Source organism: Zosterops lateralis (genome assembly GCF_965231275.1).
Source record: "Zosterops lateralis genome assembly, chromosome: 7".
NCBI lineage: Eukaryota > Metazoa > Chordata > Aves > Passeriformes > Zosteropidae > Zosterops > Zosterops lateralis.
Window position 1 is genome coordinate 12,742,749 of NC_139767.1, and position 13,015 is coordinate 12,755,763.

Genomic DNA, 13,015 nt, shown 5'->3' on the forward strand with positions numbered 1-13,015 from the left:
CTACTTAGTTTTTACTGAAATACCACTCAGAGAGATAGCCTGGTTTCCTTCGTTCACCCAAGCAAGAAAACAGTTTAGTTAAATTTCCTTCTTCCTTGTATAAACATAATCTCCATGAATTTACTGTGTCTGTGTTGTCAGTTTTTAGAACACGTGCTACATCACAGACACACAGCATGTACTGTTGTTCCTGGGGAGACTGATTCTTTTAGGTGTAATATTTTCCCATGTCTCTGAAGTTTCATTTATAGCCCAATAATTGACTGTCCAAATGATACTCTGAGTCCTCTGAATGTTGATCCAGTTTGACAGTATCAGCCAATGATTTTGCAGATCTTTATTCAGACTCTAATTTCAGCTTTCCAGTCACTAAAATGTGTCAGTTCTGCAGCATTAGTTATTTGTCACATACTATACATATACTGTCATATACATACTAGAGCAAGACAAGCCTGAGAACTGTGGCACAGCACCTGCAATATATCCTACAGACTAAGCAGGTCACAAACCTTAAGAATTCTCTGTCTCAATGTTGCAAAATCATTTCACTCAAAATCACTCAAATACTTCAATCACTCAGAAGTTAGAAATACACCTTCTTTACTACTGGCTGTGAAATTGTGTAAGCTGTATTAACAGCTGAAGTTTTAGAAACAGTTGTACACATGACACATGAAATACAAAAATAATGATGGCAAAATACTTGCATAAATGCAGTCCTACATGCTGATCCAGCATAACCTCGTATTTGAATCTGCTGGAGCACAATCATTTAAGCTATACAACGATCACTGACTTAAGACATACGAAGTTTAAGATACCCAGATGTAATGATGTAATTATCTACTTAATTATGCTTTTTGTGGAATCATGGCAGGCCAAGAGCAATCTGATACAATTATTTAGAGAGGAATGTATAAATGAGTTCCAGAGATCCTTCCAATGAATGTATAAACACTTTAGTTCAAGTACTGGAGCAAATTGATAAACACTTTTCGACGGTCCATAACCACGTGCTATGGGAAAGTTTTATTTGGCTGTTCCCAGCATCTAAATGATCAACAGCAAGTAGGAAACAAAAGATTAAAGAAAAGCAGAGAAAATTGTAAGTAAATCATAATTACACATTTGCCACCTGAAACAAATTCAAATCAAGTGTTTTAAAATACTTTTCATTTTCATATCAATGCATGAGACATATCACTCATTGATTTATTCTAATACTTTTATTTGCCATTCCTTGAGCACTCTCCCAAGCCAAATAAATTAGACAAAAATAAACTTACTACAGTGTGAGTCAGATCCATCGGTTCTATCAAGTACAAATAAGTACTATCTTCAAACATGCCACTAGAACATGGAGAAAAAGAAGTGATATTTAGGATTACAAGGAAATTGGTTTGACTCCAGGACATGAATTTTGGTAAGACAAAACCAAACTCAGGGCTGAACAACTGACCAATATTAAATATATATTCATTATAACCACATGAAGCTAAAGCCAAGACTGGGGGGATTTTTAAGATATCTGGTACATTTTAATGGGTTAACACTAAATGTAAAGGCATTGCAATGATAAAGTTCCAAAAGGGGTAAAGATTTGACCTTGGAAAAAGGAAGTTCTATGACATACCCTGAGCACACAAAATACAATCAACAGCTGAGCTGCACTGAGCAGTAACTAAGCTAATTTCTTGCATTTTTTCCTTGTACAATCTAACAAAAAGATCCATTTTTCTATGACAGAATCATACATGGATACTGGGCATACAAACTGCTGAAATGCAAATCTCATTTATCCTTTACCATGGTAAGTCATCTGGGGAAATATTTAGCTGCACTTACTGTATTCAAAGGTTTCATGAGACAGCATCAAATCACTAATTCAAATGATACTAAGAAAAATTTCAAAAACATAAAAATCTTTGAGCCTTTAGTGTTTCAGTTCCTCCCATATTAAGAGATAATATTCAATAATAATAATTAGTTATAGCCTTGTTTAAAAAATGAGAACATGCACTTACTGAAGTCCATTACAAGTTGAAAGAGCAACTTTGGAATCCTTCACACCTCTGATATTTCCATGGTAGTAACAATGCTCTCCCCCCTATGATTTTTAAAAACAAACCATCACACACGCAAAATTATCCTGATTTATCTTTTGCTTAAAAATGAAAAAAAATCTAACAATAACAGTAACAATACACATTTACCTTATTTATGTACTTGTCTTTATTGTCTATTAGCAATAAGCTCAGGGAAACTAAAAAGTAAACTCAAAAGTATTCTCAAATACTTCCAGTAAACTAAAAAGTATTCTCAAAAAAATTTTATTAAAAAGCCTTACGTACGGTGGTCTCTCAGCCACTGTTTGAACAACCTACTAGTCATCATAAAAATATTTTAAATTGTTGTGTCATGTCATCTGAACTCCAACGTGCGTATTAAATCCATTCTTTATGCAATTATTATAACTCCAGAAGGTACAAAAAATGTAAATGCTCTTTGTCTAAGACAGCATTATTTCCATTTTGCATCCCATTTAATGAGTTATTCAGATTCTGATTTAAATTCCTTACAGGTTATTGTGTATAATTAAATCAAAGTACTTCATAGAGAGTAATCATTCTGTGTTTACCCCTTCATCAGTGAGAATGCATAAAACATGCTTTTTAACAGCTAAATTTGATTATGTTTCTCACACAAAGCTTTTCAAGATTTTTTTTTTCTTTAAAGATGATCATCTGAGTAAAGAAATTGCTGTTTGTTCTTCAGTCATTTTTGTAATTAACTACCTCATTCTAGAAAATACAGTACTTTTCACTGAGATCTCACATCTTTAGACCCACATCAGGAAGCAAAATGATCTTTTGTTTTGTTAGGCCTAGAAAGTATTACAAGACACTGCAAAAGACCAGGATACAGTCCTTATTTGACCTCCTACACAAATTGTGTGGGGTTTTGGGGTCTTTTTATTATCTATAATGAAGCCTTTTACAGATTAACGTGACCTCAGGCACTCTATTATTGCTTCTAAATAAAGCAATTCAGAAAACATCCCCTAGGAAGTTTGGATCAAGTTACTGCAGCATGCAAAGGTAGCCCATTTGCTGAGTCTGAAGTTCTAATATAATTTTCCAGTCAGATTCATGATTCAGCAACCGCAGTGCTCAATGCTAGTGCTGCAGCTGACAATTGCATGAGCTTTTCTAAATGCCAGAGGGAATTGTTTTCTTGCATCATTTGGCATTTTTGCCTATTCTGCAGAATACTGGGTCTCAATGGAACAACTTCCTTTGTATGTAACATGAAACTATTTTTCTTCTTCAGGGAAGAAAACAAAACAGCAGATTTCAGTGATCACATTGCAATGGAATTGTTTAATTCTGCCCTAATCTGCCATTTTAATTTATTTTTTAATTTATCTGAGATTTTCTACAGCAAGGGCAAAAAAACAAACCAGACATCTAATAGTTGGACAAACAACAGGCCAGACTTTCTGAAGATATGAATACAACTGGAATACTTGCTTGCTTCCACTGTAAATACTGATAAAATTCACACATAAAAAGTTTGCAAGAAATATTTTGACATTTCTACCAAATACAAAAAAAGTAATTCCAGCAAATGTAGTTTATAACCTTCCTAGGAACCTTCCAGTCCTCATTTTGTTACTATAAACAAACAAAAAGACTGATCTGGTTAGTGCTGAACTACCTTGCAGAACTTTAATCTGGCTTGGGATCAGCAGCCTATGGCACTGAATTAAATTTGGGAGCTAGTCTGACAAACAAAATTAATTGGATATCTAGCAATATGCTGATTTTGCAATAACTCCAGAGGTTAAGGTTTCAGTTAAATCTTTCATTTTCTGTTTCACAACAGTGTAATTCTTGCAAACAAAAGTCACTGCAAGACTTTTGCATTTGTTAAAATGTCTTACGTTACCGTTATTCTTTCTCCTTGCACTTTGTGCTAAGGACATGTAAATAATTAATGAAGACTAATCTGATGGTGACTTCAACCCCTCCACCTCCTATATTTTACATGATGTAATTGTCCTAGCAATAATGGATCATCTTCACTACTCATCCTCACTCCAAAACACAGCTTTTCTTTTTTGTACAATTCCTCTCGTATTACTGAGATACCCAGACAAGATGAGATAACAGTTACCTTCTATGTGTACAAAAATACTTCTGAAATTATTAAGTCTTGCAAAACATTTTTTCTCTCTCTCTCTCTTTTTTTTTTTTTTTTAAACATTTTATTGGCTTTGCTCCTTCAGGAAGACAATTTAAGAACACAATACCTTAGAAAATTTTGGTTTTCCATCTTCATAGTGAATCTCCACGTAATTGGAAGATAACAAGTCACTGTCAAGAAAGGATAAATAAAGATAAGAAAAATATGAGTACTCTTTCTACTGCTATGGGTAGGTTTGGAGATTTTTGTTAGTATTTTCAAACCATTTTTATTTTCCTTGTACATCCGTTTTAAAAAAATCAAGCAGTTTGTGTTCATAAAATGGTTTGATGTTACACTGGAAGTCATAGTGCAGTACAGAAGAGGGAATTTTATTCTGCAATCTAATTCTCTGTATTTTAGCTTTACAATTAGACTACCAGCCCTCTAAATATGCAAAAGAAGATACTCCTTGGCTTTAGAACTTTCCTTGCTGACAGTAAATGCATTTTAGTTCATCACCATTTTCAAGTAAGTTTTACATTTTATCTAGAAGTGTAAACAGTGTATGTAAGGCTGAACAAATAAATACACCATTGTTATGAATACAAGAGTGTATCACTTTCACAAACTGCAAATACTCAGGTTTTTTTTCAAAAGCAGTAATGTACCTTAAAAGAAAACACACAATGCAGAACCCAAAACACCCTCCATACTACTTTTTTTCTTACTTTCACGTTTTGTTTCCAGGTACCTTTTTCATTCTTATTTTCTTCCTAACTCTGGCAAGAAAAATTTCTGAAGCATAAAAATTTTCCATAATATGTAATTTACAGGGTGGGGGGCGGGAGTTGGGTTTTTGGGGGGAGGATTTTGATGAGGGTTTTTGTGTTTGGTTTTCTTGTTTTTGTTTTTTTTTTTTTCTTTGGGCGTGGGTGTTTCATTTGGTTGGGTTTGTTTGTTTTTTTTTGGTTTTTTTTTTTAAACTAAGATTAGGCAGCCTGTGCACATCCTGCAATAACCTCAGTGCCCCATTCACATCTCATTCTGTTACAATCAGAGTTGCAGCATAATGCCCAGGGAGAGCAAAGCAATTAAAGATGTTAACTGGCCCCACCAAATATGCAAGAGAAGCATTTTACTTAATGTGAGTCAGAATTCTTAGCATTTTTAAAACCCCTAATGTACACTTGCAACTAAAAAAATTTAAAAATCAATAAAGGGTCTGATACTGGTACATATATCAAAACAAAAATATCATTGCTACAAATAAAAAATATCATTACAGAAATCTGGTGTGGCAAAATAACTCTGATGGGAATTCATGACTAAAAACAACCTATGATAATGGGTATCTCAAACTCAGATTAGGCTATTAGCAATCCTGATAACACTTTAACCCTGGGACTCTTGGCTCAACAAATCAATTCTTCATGCCATATTTATCAGGCCCTGCACTCCTTAGAGAGCATCCTGCAGAAGTCAGTTACCAGTTGTTCTCTTACAAGTCCTTTCTCATGAAACTGACACAGCACACTCCGGGCACTCTGGGCCTGCAAAATCAATGCTAATAGCCCTGAATAATTACTTAATTCTAGTAAATTGCCTTAAAAATCACTGTGAAGGCATTATTAAAAATATTTTTTAAGTGTGAATTTAAAAATAAATTCAGTTGCATGAAATCATTTTCTCTATTTGTGTCAGAGTAAACAAACTTTCTGCAGAAAATACAAATGCTGTATAAATAGTGTAAGTGCTTGACTACAATGCAAATATTCATTTCTTCATCATGGCAAGATTAAAGCTTCTAAAAAGGCATATACATACACAAAACAAAGTTTAGGGTGTTGATAATGTCATTTCATTAATTGCATTTTTCATGCTAGTTATGAAGATAAAGACTACTGTTCTCAACAGGAGACAGTACAGACAAGGCTACAGGTAACTGACATAAGTAAGAAAACTGAAAATTGTAATTACAATACAGGTATTTAAAAAATTACTGAGAATGATTAAACACAGGAACTGTGCTCAGTGTGATAAGGCCCTGACCAGATTCCAACATTGACAGACATTTCTGCTTCAATTCACAAAGACCATTTGGTTTCCTCAAACTAATCCCTGGATCAGCACTTACCTACCTGTTGCCAAATCAAGCTCACTCTTTCACACCTTTTTTTGCCCTCTTCTAGTAACCTTATATGACTGATCTCAGAACTTCTTTCTATGCTATCTAGTTCTTTTTGCATCTCATAAGACTTGCAGTAAGTGATCTCCCACCGTGTGTACTGACTCACAATTAATTATACTTTAATTACAGCATTTCTCTCAGATTTATCCTATTTTGTGCAACATAAGAGCCGCTCAAAATTTCTTTAGTCTACCCTTTGCAGAATCTTTCCAGAGTTTAGTATTCTTTTCTTGGATTTTGGTTGAGCTGCCATTGTAACCCAGTCGGTTCCCTCATCTGCCAACCTTTTCCATTCTTTAGCTTCTCATTACTTCCAACTGCCAAGGAATTCCCAGTCTGGGAAATGTCCAAATACAGTGTCACATGTTAGGATATATAACATGGAATACTTTTGATGGAAAACTCCTATATGTATATACACAAATATTACAAGTACAAAGCAAGGATACAGTTTTCCAGTAGACTCTACACTTTCCTCATCACTGACTTTCCTACATGTGTTGGGTCTGTGTGGAAAGGTTTTGGCACTAGGAGGGGCTATAGGAGTGGATCTCTGAGAAGCTGTCAGGAGCTTCCCCCACGTCCAACAGAGCTGGTGCCAGCCAGCTCCAATATGGACCTTTGGGATCTGGAGGACACAAGGCACATCAATGAAATTCTCCATGCTGAACTAATTCCCTCCAAAGAAAATTCAGGCCTGCTGTTTGTGATGTACTTCCCAAATGCCATGCTATTAAAAAAAAAGAATGCAACTTAGATTTGTGAAGCACCCTTTTGGCAAATGTAACACAGTATCCAGCACCTAGAAGGTGGAGTAGAAAAATCTTTTATAAGTCTTTTGGATTTCACAAAATCGTTTCTCTTGCAAGGCTGGACTAGGGTGCTTATCATCAGTTTCTGGTATGTTTTTAAGCTTGCTACACATAACTACCAAGTTCACACATGGGCATTTTTCTCTTAACATTTCCCTCAGGAGAGCAAGAATTTTGAACATTCCATTGAAAAAACAAAAATCAGTCAGCTGCTCCTAAAACTGTAATGTCTCTATCTTGGCAAGTACCTGATTTTTGTCAGGTACTTTGCATCACTTTTTTTTATTTCAAACATCTGTCTACACTAGCAAAATATCCAAAAGAATACCTTGTCTGTAACCATTGAAAAAGACAGGAAGGGTAAGGAAGCTTGTTCTACATTTTGCTATAACTCCGGGAATAAAACAGATGTAAAAATATACATAAAACTGCTACTGCAAATTTCCCCTACAAAACTTTTACCTGTTATTAATGCTGACAAATCTGACAAAAGACAAAGTATTTAAAGAAAAGAAGAAGGGAAAAAAAAAAAGAATGCTTAACCAAAATAACTTTCAAACATTTTTTTCCTACACAAAAGACACGCACAGAAGAGCACTGTAATTTAACCAGGAGGTGTGATGGGGTTCTTTATGTAAGTGGCATCAAAAAGAAAGGCCTAGAATACACTGATTAAGAGCTCATGTAGAAGTGAAATTGCCTGAGGAGTGAGGCACAGAACTCATGCATAAAGTAGGGTTTCCATAGAACAAAATAACTCTTCTTCCTTCATTATCACTTAAAGAATGCCTAAATTTACCTCTGACAGGCAGACCTGAGTTTTAGAAAATACATTTGCATTTCATTTACACTGGACTGTGTTTTGCCACCTTTGATCCATTTTGAGTCATTCACATTTTGCTTAGGGCAGAAATGCATCCAGCACAGCAAATCTGATTTTCAATATAATGAGCACCAGAAACAGTGCAAGCTTTAACTGAAACAAGTGTCAGTCATGATCACATCAGACAAAAGTCTATTTAGGTAGTGTCACATTAGCATGATTCCTTACAACAAACACATCAAGCTGCAACGTGTTGAATGAACTCATGACAAAATAATTTGTCTGCTGTGTCCTTTTCTACAGTTGCTTCCACCCTGCCTTGTTTATCTTAGATAATTGTTCTTATTAAGCTGTCTTGCTCCCTGGCCCTTCTATCTGAGTTACACTGAGAAATGCAAAATAAGCAGCAAAGGGATATGCCATTCCCTGTAGCTGCTGCCTTTGAAGGTATAGGCCAGCTGTTAAGAGCAAACAGCAGATGCTTTCTGAAGAACTCACATCTTCCCTGGGACGTATTTCACTGCTGATGTTTTCATCATTAACAGGAGAGCTGCAGAGTAAAAAGTGGCTTACCTCAGCTGGCATCTAACTATCCTGATGAAGAGAATTGATTTGGGTAGGAAAAGGCTATGAAATGGCAAAAAGGTATCTCATATACAAGTAAACAAATTAGCTTCCAGCAAGCTAGAAGACAGTCTGTTAGAAAATCAGAGTACAGCAAGAATTACTTTTCTTGCATACTTCTTAAATTGTCTTTATACTAATCTACTACCAGGCAATAATTTTTTAACTATTCTGAAATGTTTCAAGCTCAGTACCAGTGTCTGAGCAACCTAGTTTAATTATTTAACAGAACAACCATCAGATGCTTTTGTCCATTTGACAAATATAGTTTAGTAGCACATAAAGATGGGAAAAACAATGAGACCTTATTGCAGTATTTTTTTAAGATGATCAAGGTACTGTCATCTAATGCAATGCTCATCCACAGCCTTGTTTATATTAAGTTTCAATTATATTCACAAGCTTTGTTGAACTCACTGTTCTTATGGGAATTTATTAAATTTCTAGCATGCATTTACATTAGTCTTTACTTAGCTGTTATCTTTGAAGCTGCTCCGACAAGAGTGTCTCCAAGGAATAAATATACTGCTAATATTCATTATTTTTTAAAAACAGAGCAAGACTCTGCTACCTTTTTCTTATATTATCTCAAAGGAGCTTAAAAAATCAGAACATGGTACTGTAGATCAAGCAAATGTGTTTACAATTAGTTAACAGAAACAATTGATGAGGAAAATGTATAGGTTAACTTTTTTATAACTATGGAATCAAAGGAAGTCATCACTCACTTTCAATATTAATAGCATAATGATTCTGTAACAGTAAACAGTACACTTATTTAAAAATCACTCCTTGCATGGTCTTGCTATTGTTGCTTGGTTTTGCTGCATTTGTCTTTGAGGTAGAAGAAAGGATTACCTAACCACAAATTTACAAACTGAAATTACCTAGGTGATCCTCAAACAGGGAATAGGTCTCCAAAAAAGACTGACAGGAAAGCATATAATAGAATGGTTTAGAATACTCATATAGAACAGTGCAGAAAATGCTGCATATTTCTTTCTGGATCATCTGCCTCTCTCAGTGCAAGAAACCCTGAGTTGGTTTGAGGGAGTGCAGGAAACAAATTCATGATCCTTTCTCTAGCTATGCCCTGAAGCTCTCCCTCTGAGAATGGAACATGCTGTATTTTATTGGCTATTTCAGCAAGCATTTTGAAGGCAGCAGTTTTGAAGAGTTCTTCATCATATCAACAGTATGTTTGACAGTTTCCACCATATTTTTGTTTACCACCATGCTGAAGATGGAGTCTCACTTCAAAAAGTGCTATACACAAGGAAATGAAGACACAAACAACTAAATATTACAGAACATGAGTTCCATGCCATGGAAAACACTTCAGTGCAATTTGTTATGGCAGAAGTTTCCTAGAAGATCAATTGACAAAATAAAAATTTCATTTAAACAACTGTTCAAATTTACTCAATACTGTGTTTCAATTGGTCCCATTTCTTTTCTCACCAGCTTGGAAAACTTATCAGTAAGAGTTTTATTAACCTGTAGTGTAAGATTGAGGGCTGCCACCTGTCTTTACCAGAATGGTCTCATCCAATGGTAACCATATTTGCTAAAGCTTCTTTCATTTAAATAATGGATTTTTAGATACAAGAGAAACTTGTTTCTTCTCCTCTTAAGCACTTCACTGAAGGTGCCAGATGTTCTGATACTTTGTGTCTAATGGTAGCACTCCTATTCAAAACAACTCTTTCCATGGAGCAAAAATCCAACCAGATGTGTAGGGTTTTTCCCATTATTATTTTATTTCTAATATCAAAAAAGAGTGGAATAAGCTTAGTTATACTTACAAAGAGCTGACTAGAGCACCTTCAAATTTGATTAACAACCATAGAAGCATCAGAGGTACATTCCAGCAAAGTCCAAGTTTATTTTGGTTCCCTTAATCCAAGCTTCCATGTTGGACTATATTGTGCAACTTTAGCTCTGTCACTGAATCAAGTTAAATTCAGTCAAAGGCTCCTAGGGGCATGCCTGATGAACTTAATCATATGCCAGGCATGCACAGGCTTTATATTAGCTCCAAATGCAAAGATTTCAGCCTGTCTACAAAGCGATCTGAGATGCCAGGAATTCGACATAAAGATCTCACTATTGACAAATCTAGAACCATATCAGAAGTCAACTGAAACACCTACTAAAATGGAAAGACAACAGTTCTTCACCATTGGCAGGGCAAAATAGTTACATGTGGAATAAGAACAATCTATGAAAGGATACATCGACTCAGACAACTGCTTACTTTGCTGTCTGACAGCAAACATTGCCACACATGTAGCAATCTCTCAGGGAGCTTCTCAGCACCCAGTGCTCTGTTGACACCAGGATTTCATAAACTAGAGTTAGTATAATAGTTCACAATGGCTCTCAGCAGATTTCTTTTCTCTAAGTTCTTCCAATTTTTTAATTCCTGTAAATAGTTCAATATGTACAGCATCCTGTAACAAAATTTACCTTTTAATTATTTTTGTGAGAAGCATCTTCTTTCAAACTTCCTCCCGCATTTGATACCAGCAATTGTTACATGGGAGGGAGAAGGCAACATCCTTCATCCTTCCACATGGAATTTTACAGCATTGTCATATTACTACAGATGCGTATTTGTGTTCCCAAGGCTTGTTGACCCCAACAATCCACCAAATCAATGGCTGTGGTTGCATCTCAGCTGACAGATATTCAAAAAACTGTTCAGATGGATGAGAGATCCACACTTAATTAAATCTGGGATCAGGAGTGCATAGAATGAGGTTTTCACTCCCCAGGCAAGTGGCTTGACAAGTGGTACTTTATACAAGGACATGTGGCAATAGGACAAGGAGGAATGGCTTTAAACTGAAAAATTTACAGATTTAGATATAAGGAAGGATCTCTTTACTGTGAGGGTGGTGAAAGATTTTCACATCTGCCTCTAAGACTTTGCACATGAAATGCCCACTGAGATAAACGATAATTTTTCATAGGTTGCCTCCAGCTCTGGGAGTAAAGCTCTGTTATCTATAGCTGAAAAATTCAAGACTGCACTTAGAGGAGGGCACATACATTGCTGTAAAATCCTAACACTGAGTTCCTTGCATTTCATCTTTAAAAAGTAACAAACTTTTTAAAGCCAACTAGAGTTTAACTTTTCACAGTATTATTATTGCATTTAATTTAGCTTATGTATCTTATAGGATCTATTTAATATCCTAAATGTTTAAGTGTTTATTTAAGAGAATGTCATAAATACTCAAAGTTTCCTTCAGAAAAACTGTAACTAGCTTTCCCATTTTCATTAAAAAAGAATTATGAAAACACCCCAAGAATCAAGTAGTTTCTCAAATAGTTTCTCAGTTGCTGCCCTACTGTTTTTTAAATTAGGCTAACATTGTAACCTCCTCTGGGACCATTCTCAAGTTAATTCAGTCCTACAGAAACATACACCACAAAGAATAAACACCAATTATAAGATTCCAACTATTAGATAACATCTGCTGCTATGTTGACTGCACTTCACAAAGAAACTGACTTTCCACCATAGTCATATTTTAATGTCTCAAATTGTTAAGTCATGTTATGGTCAAATGCAGTGGAGTTAGGTTTTTCCAGTTCATATCAAAGATGTCAAATATTTTTTCTGTGATATCTTCACTGAAAAGAAATCCATTTTCCTGAAAACAGAGCTTCCTGGAAAGATGAACTTCTACACAGAAAAAAAGGAAAAGCTAAAAAATACAAACTGATTTCAGTGATTTTTTTTTTCTCCCCTTCCCTGAGAATCCTAAATTTTGAGGCAAGTTATCAGTAGGAAGGAAGTAAAATTCTTGCCTTTGGGTTTCACCTTCTGTTTCTGCCCACATCAGTCAAGTAATTCCCTATTCTTGGACATGTCTCAGCCACCACCATCCCAGAGAGTGAAGGTTCCAGTACAGCCTCAGCCCCCTGTGCTGGTGAAGACCTGTTTATTTAGAGGCTGGTACTAGACCATGGCTGCAAACTGCCAGATAATACAGCCAACTTCCCTCCTCACTAAAAAGGCAGCAAGTTGACATTTTTAATTCACTGCTTTTGGTAGTACTGCTCTTTAACATGTTTTAGTGCTCCACCAGAACATAAAGCCTACTAGCTTTAAACAGGACATTAAGAGTTACCTGCAAAAACTCTTCTCTTTCAGCAGAAGAACAGCAAGTTAAAAGCCTTTTACATGTTGCTGGAAATGAGATCATTAAAAAACTAATTTGCTAGCACCTTGCAAACATTTGTTTGCATAAATAATGCATCAATATAAAATAAGGAACTGGTCAGATACACTAGGATCATTGATCACCCAAATACAATGTTACAACACTGTCATTCGAAGACAAAAGTGAACTTACTGAAATAAGTGAA

The 13,015-nt window shown here is 35.4% G+C and overlaps 1 protein-coding gene across 5 annotated transcripts in view; it reads right to left on the reverse strand.

Moving 5' to 3' along the window:
* The window catches only part of ADAM23 (ADAM metallopeptidase domain 23), a gene marked incomplete at its 5' end in the record, with an annotated part of 69,166 nt that overhangs the window by 41,608 nt on the left and 14,543 nt on the right, over positions 1-13,015 (reverse strand). For all 5 annotated transcript variants that reach the window (XM_083864692.1, XM_083864696.1, XM_083864693.1 and 2 more), the window contains 3 exons: positions 1,287-1,350; positions 2,025-2,107; positions 4,313-4,376. In XM_083864692.1, the coding sequence (XP_083720818.1) occupies positions 1,287-1,350; positions 2,025-2,107; positions 4,313-4,376 (211 nt within the window). The remainder of the gene's footprint in view (positions 1-1,286; positions 1,351-2,024; positions 2,108-4,312; positions 4,377-13,015) is intronic.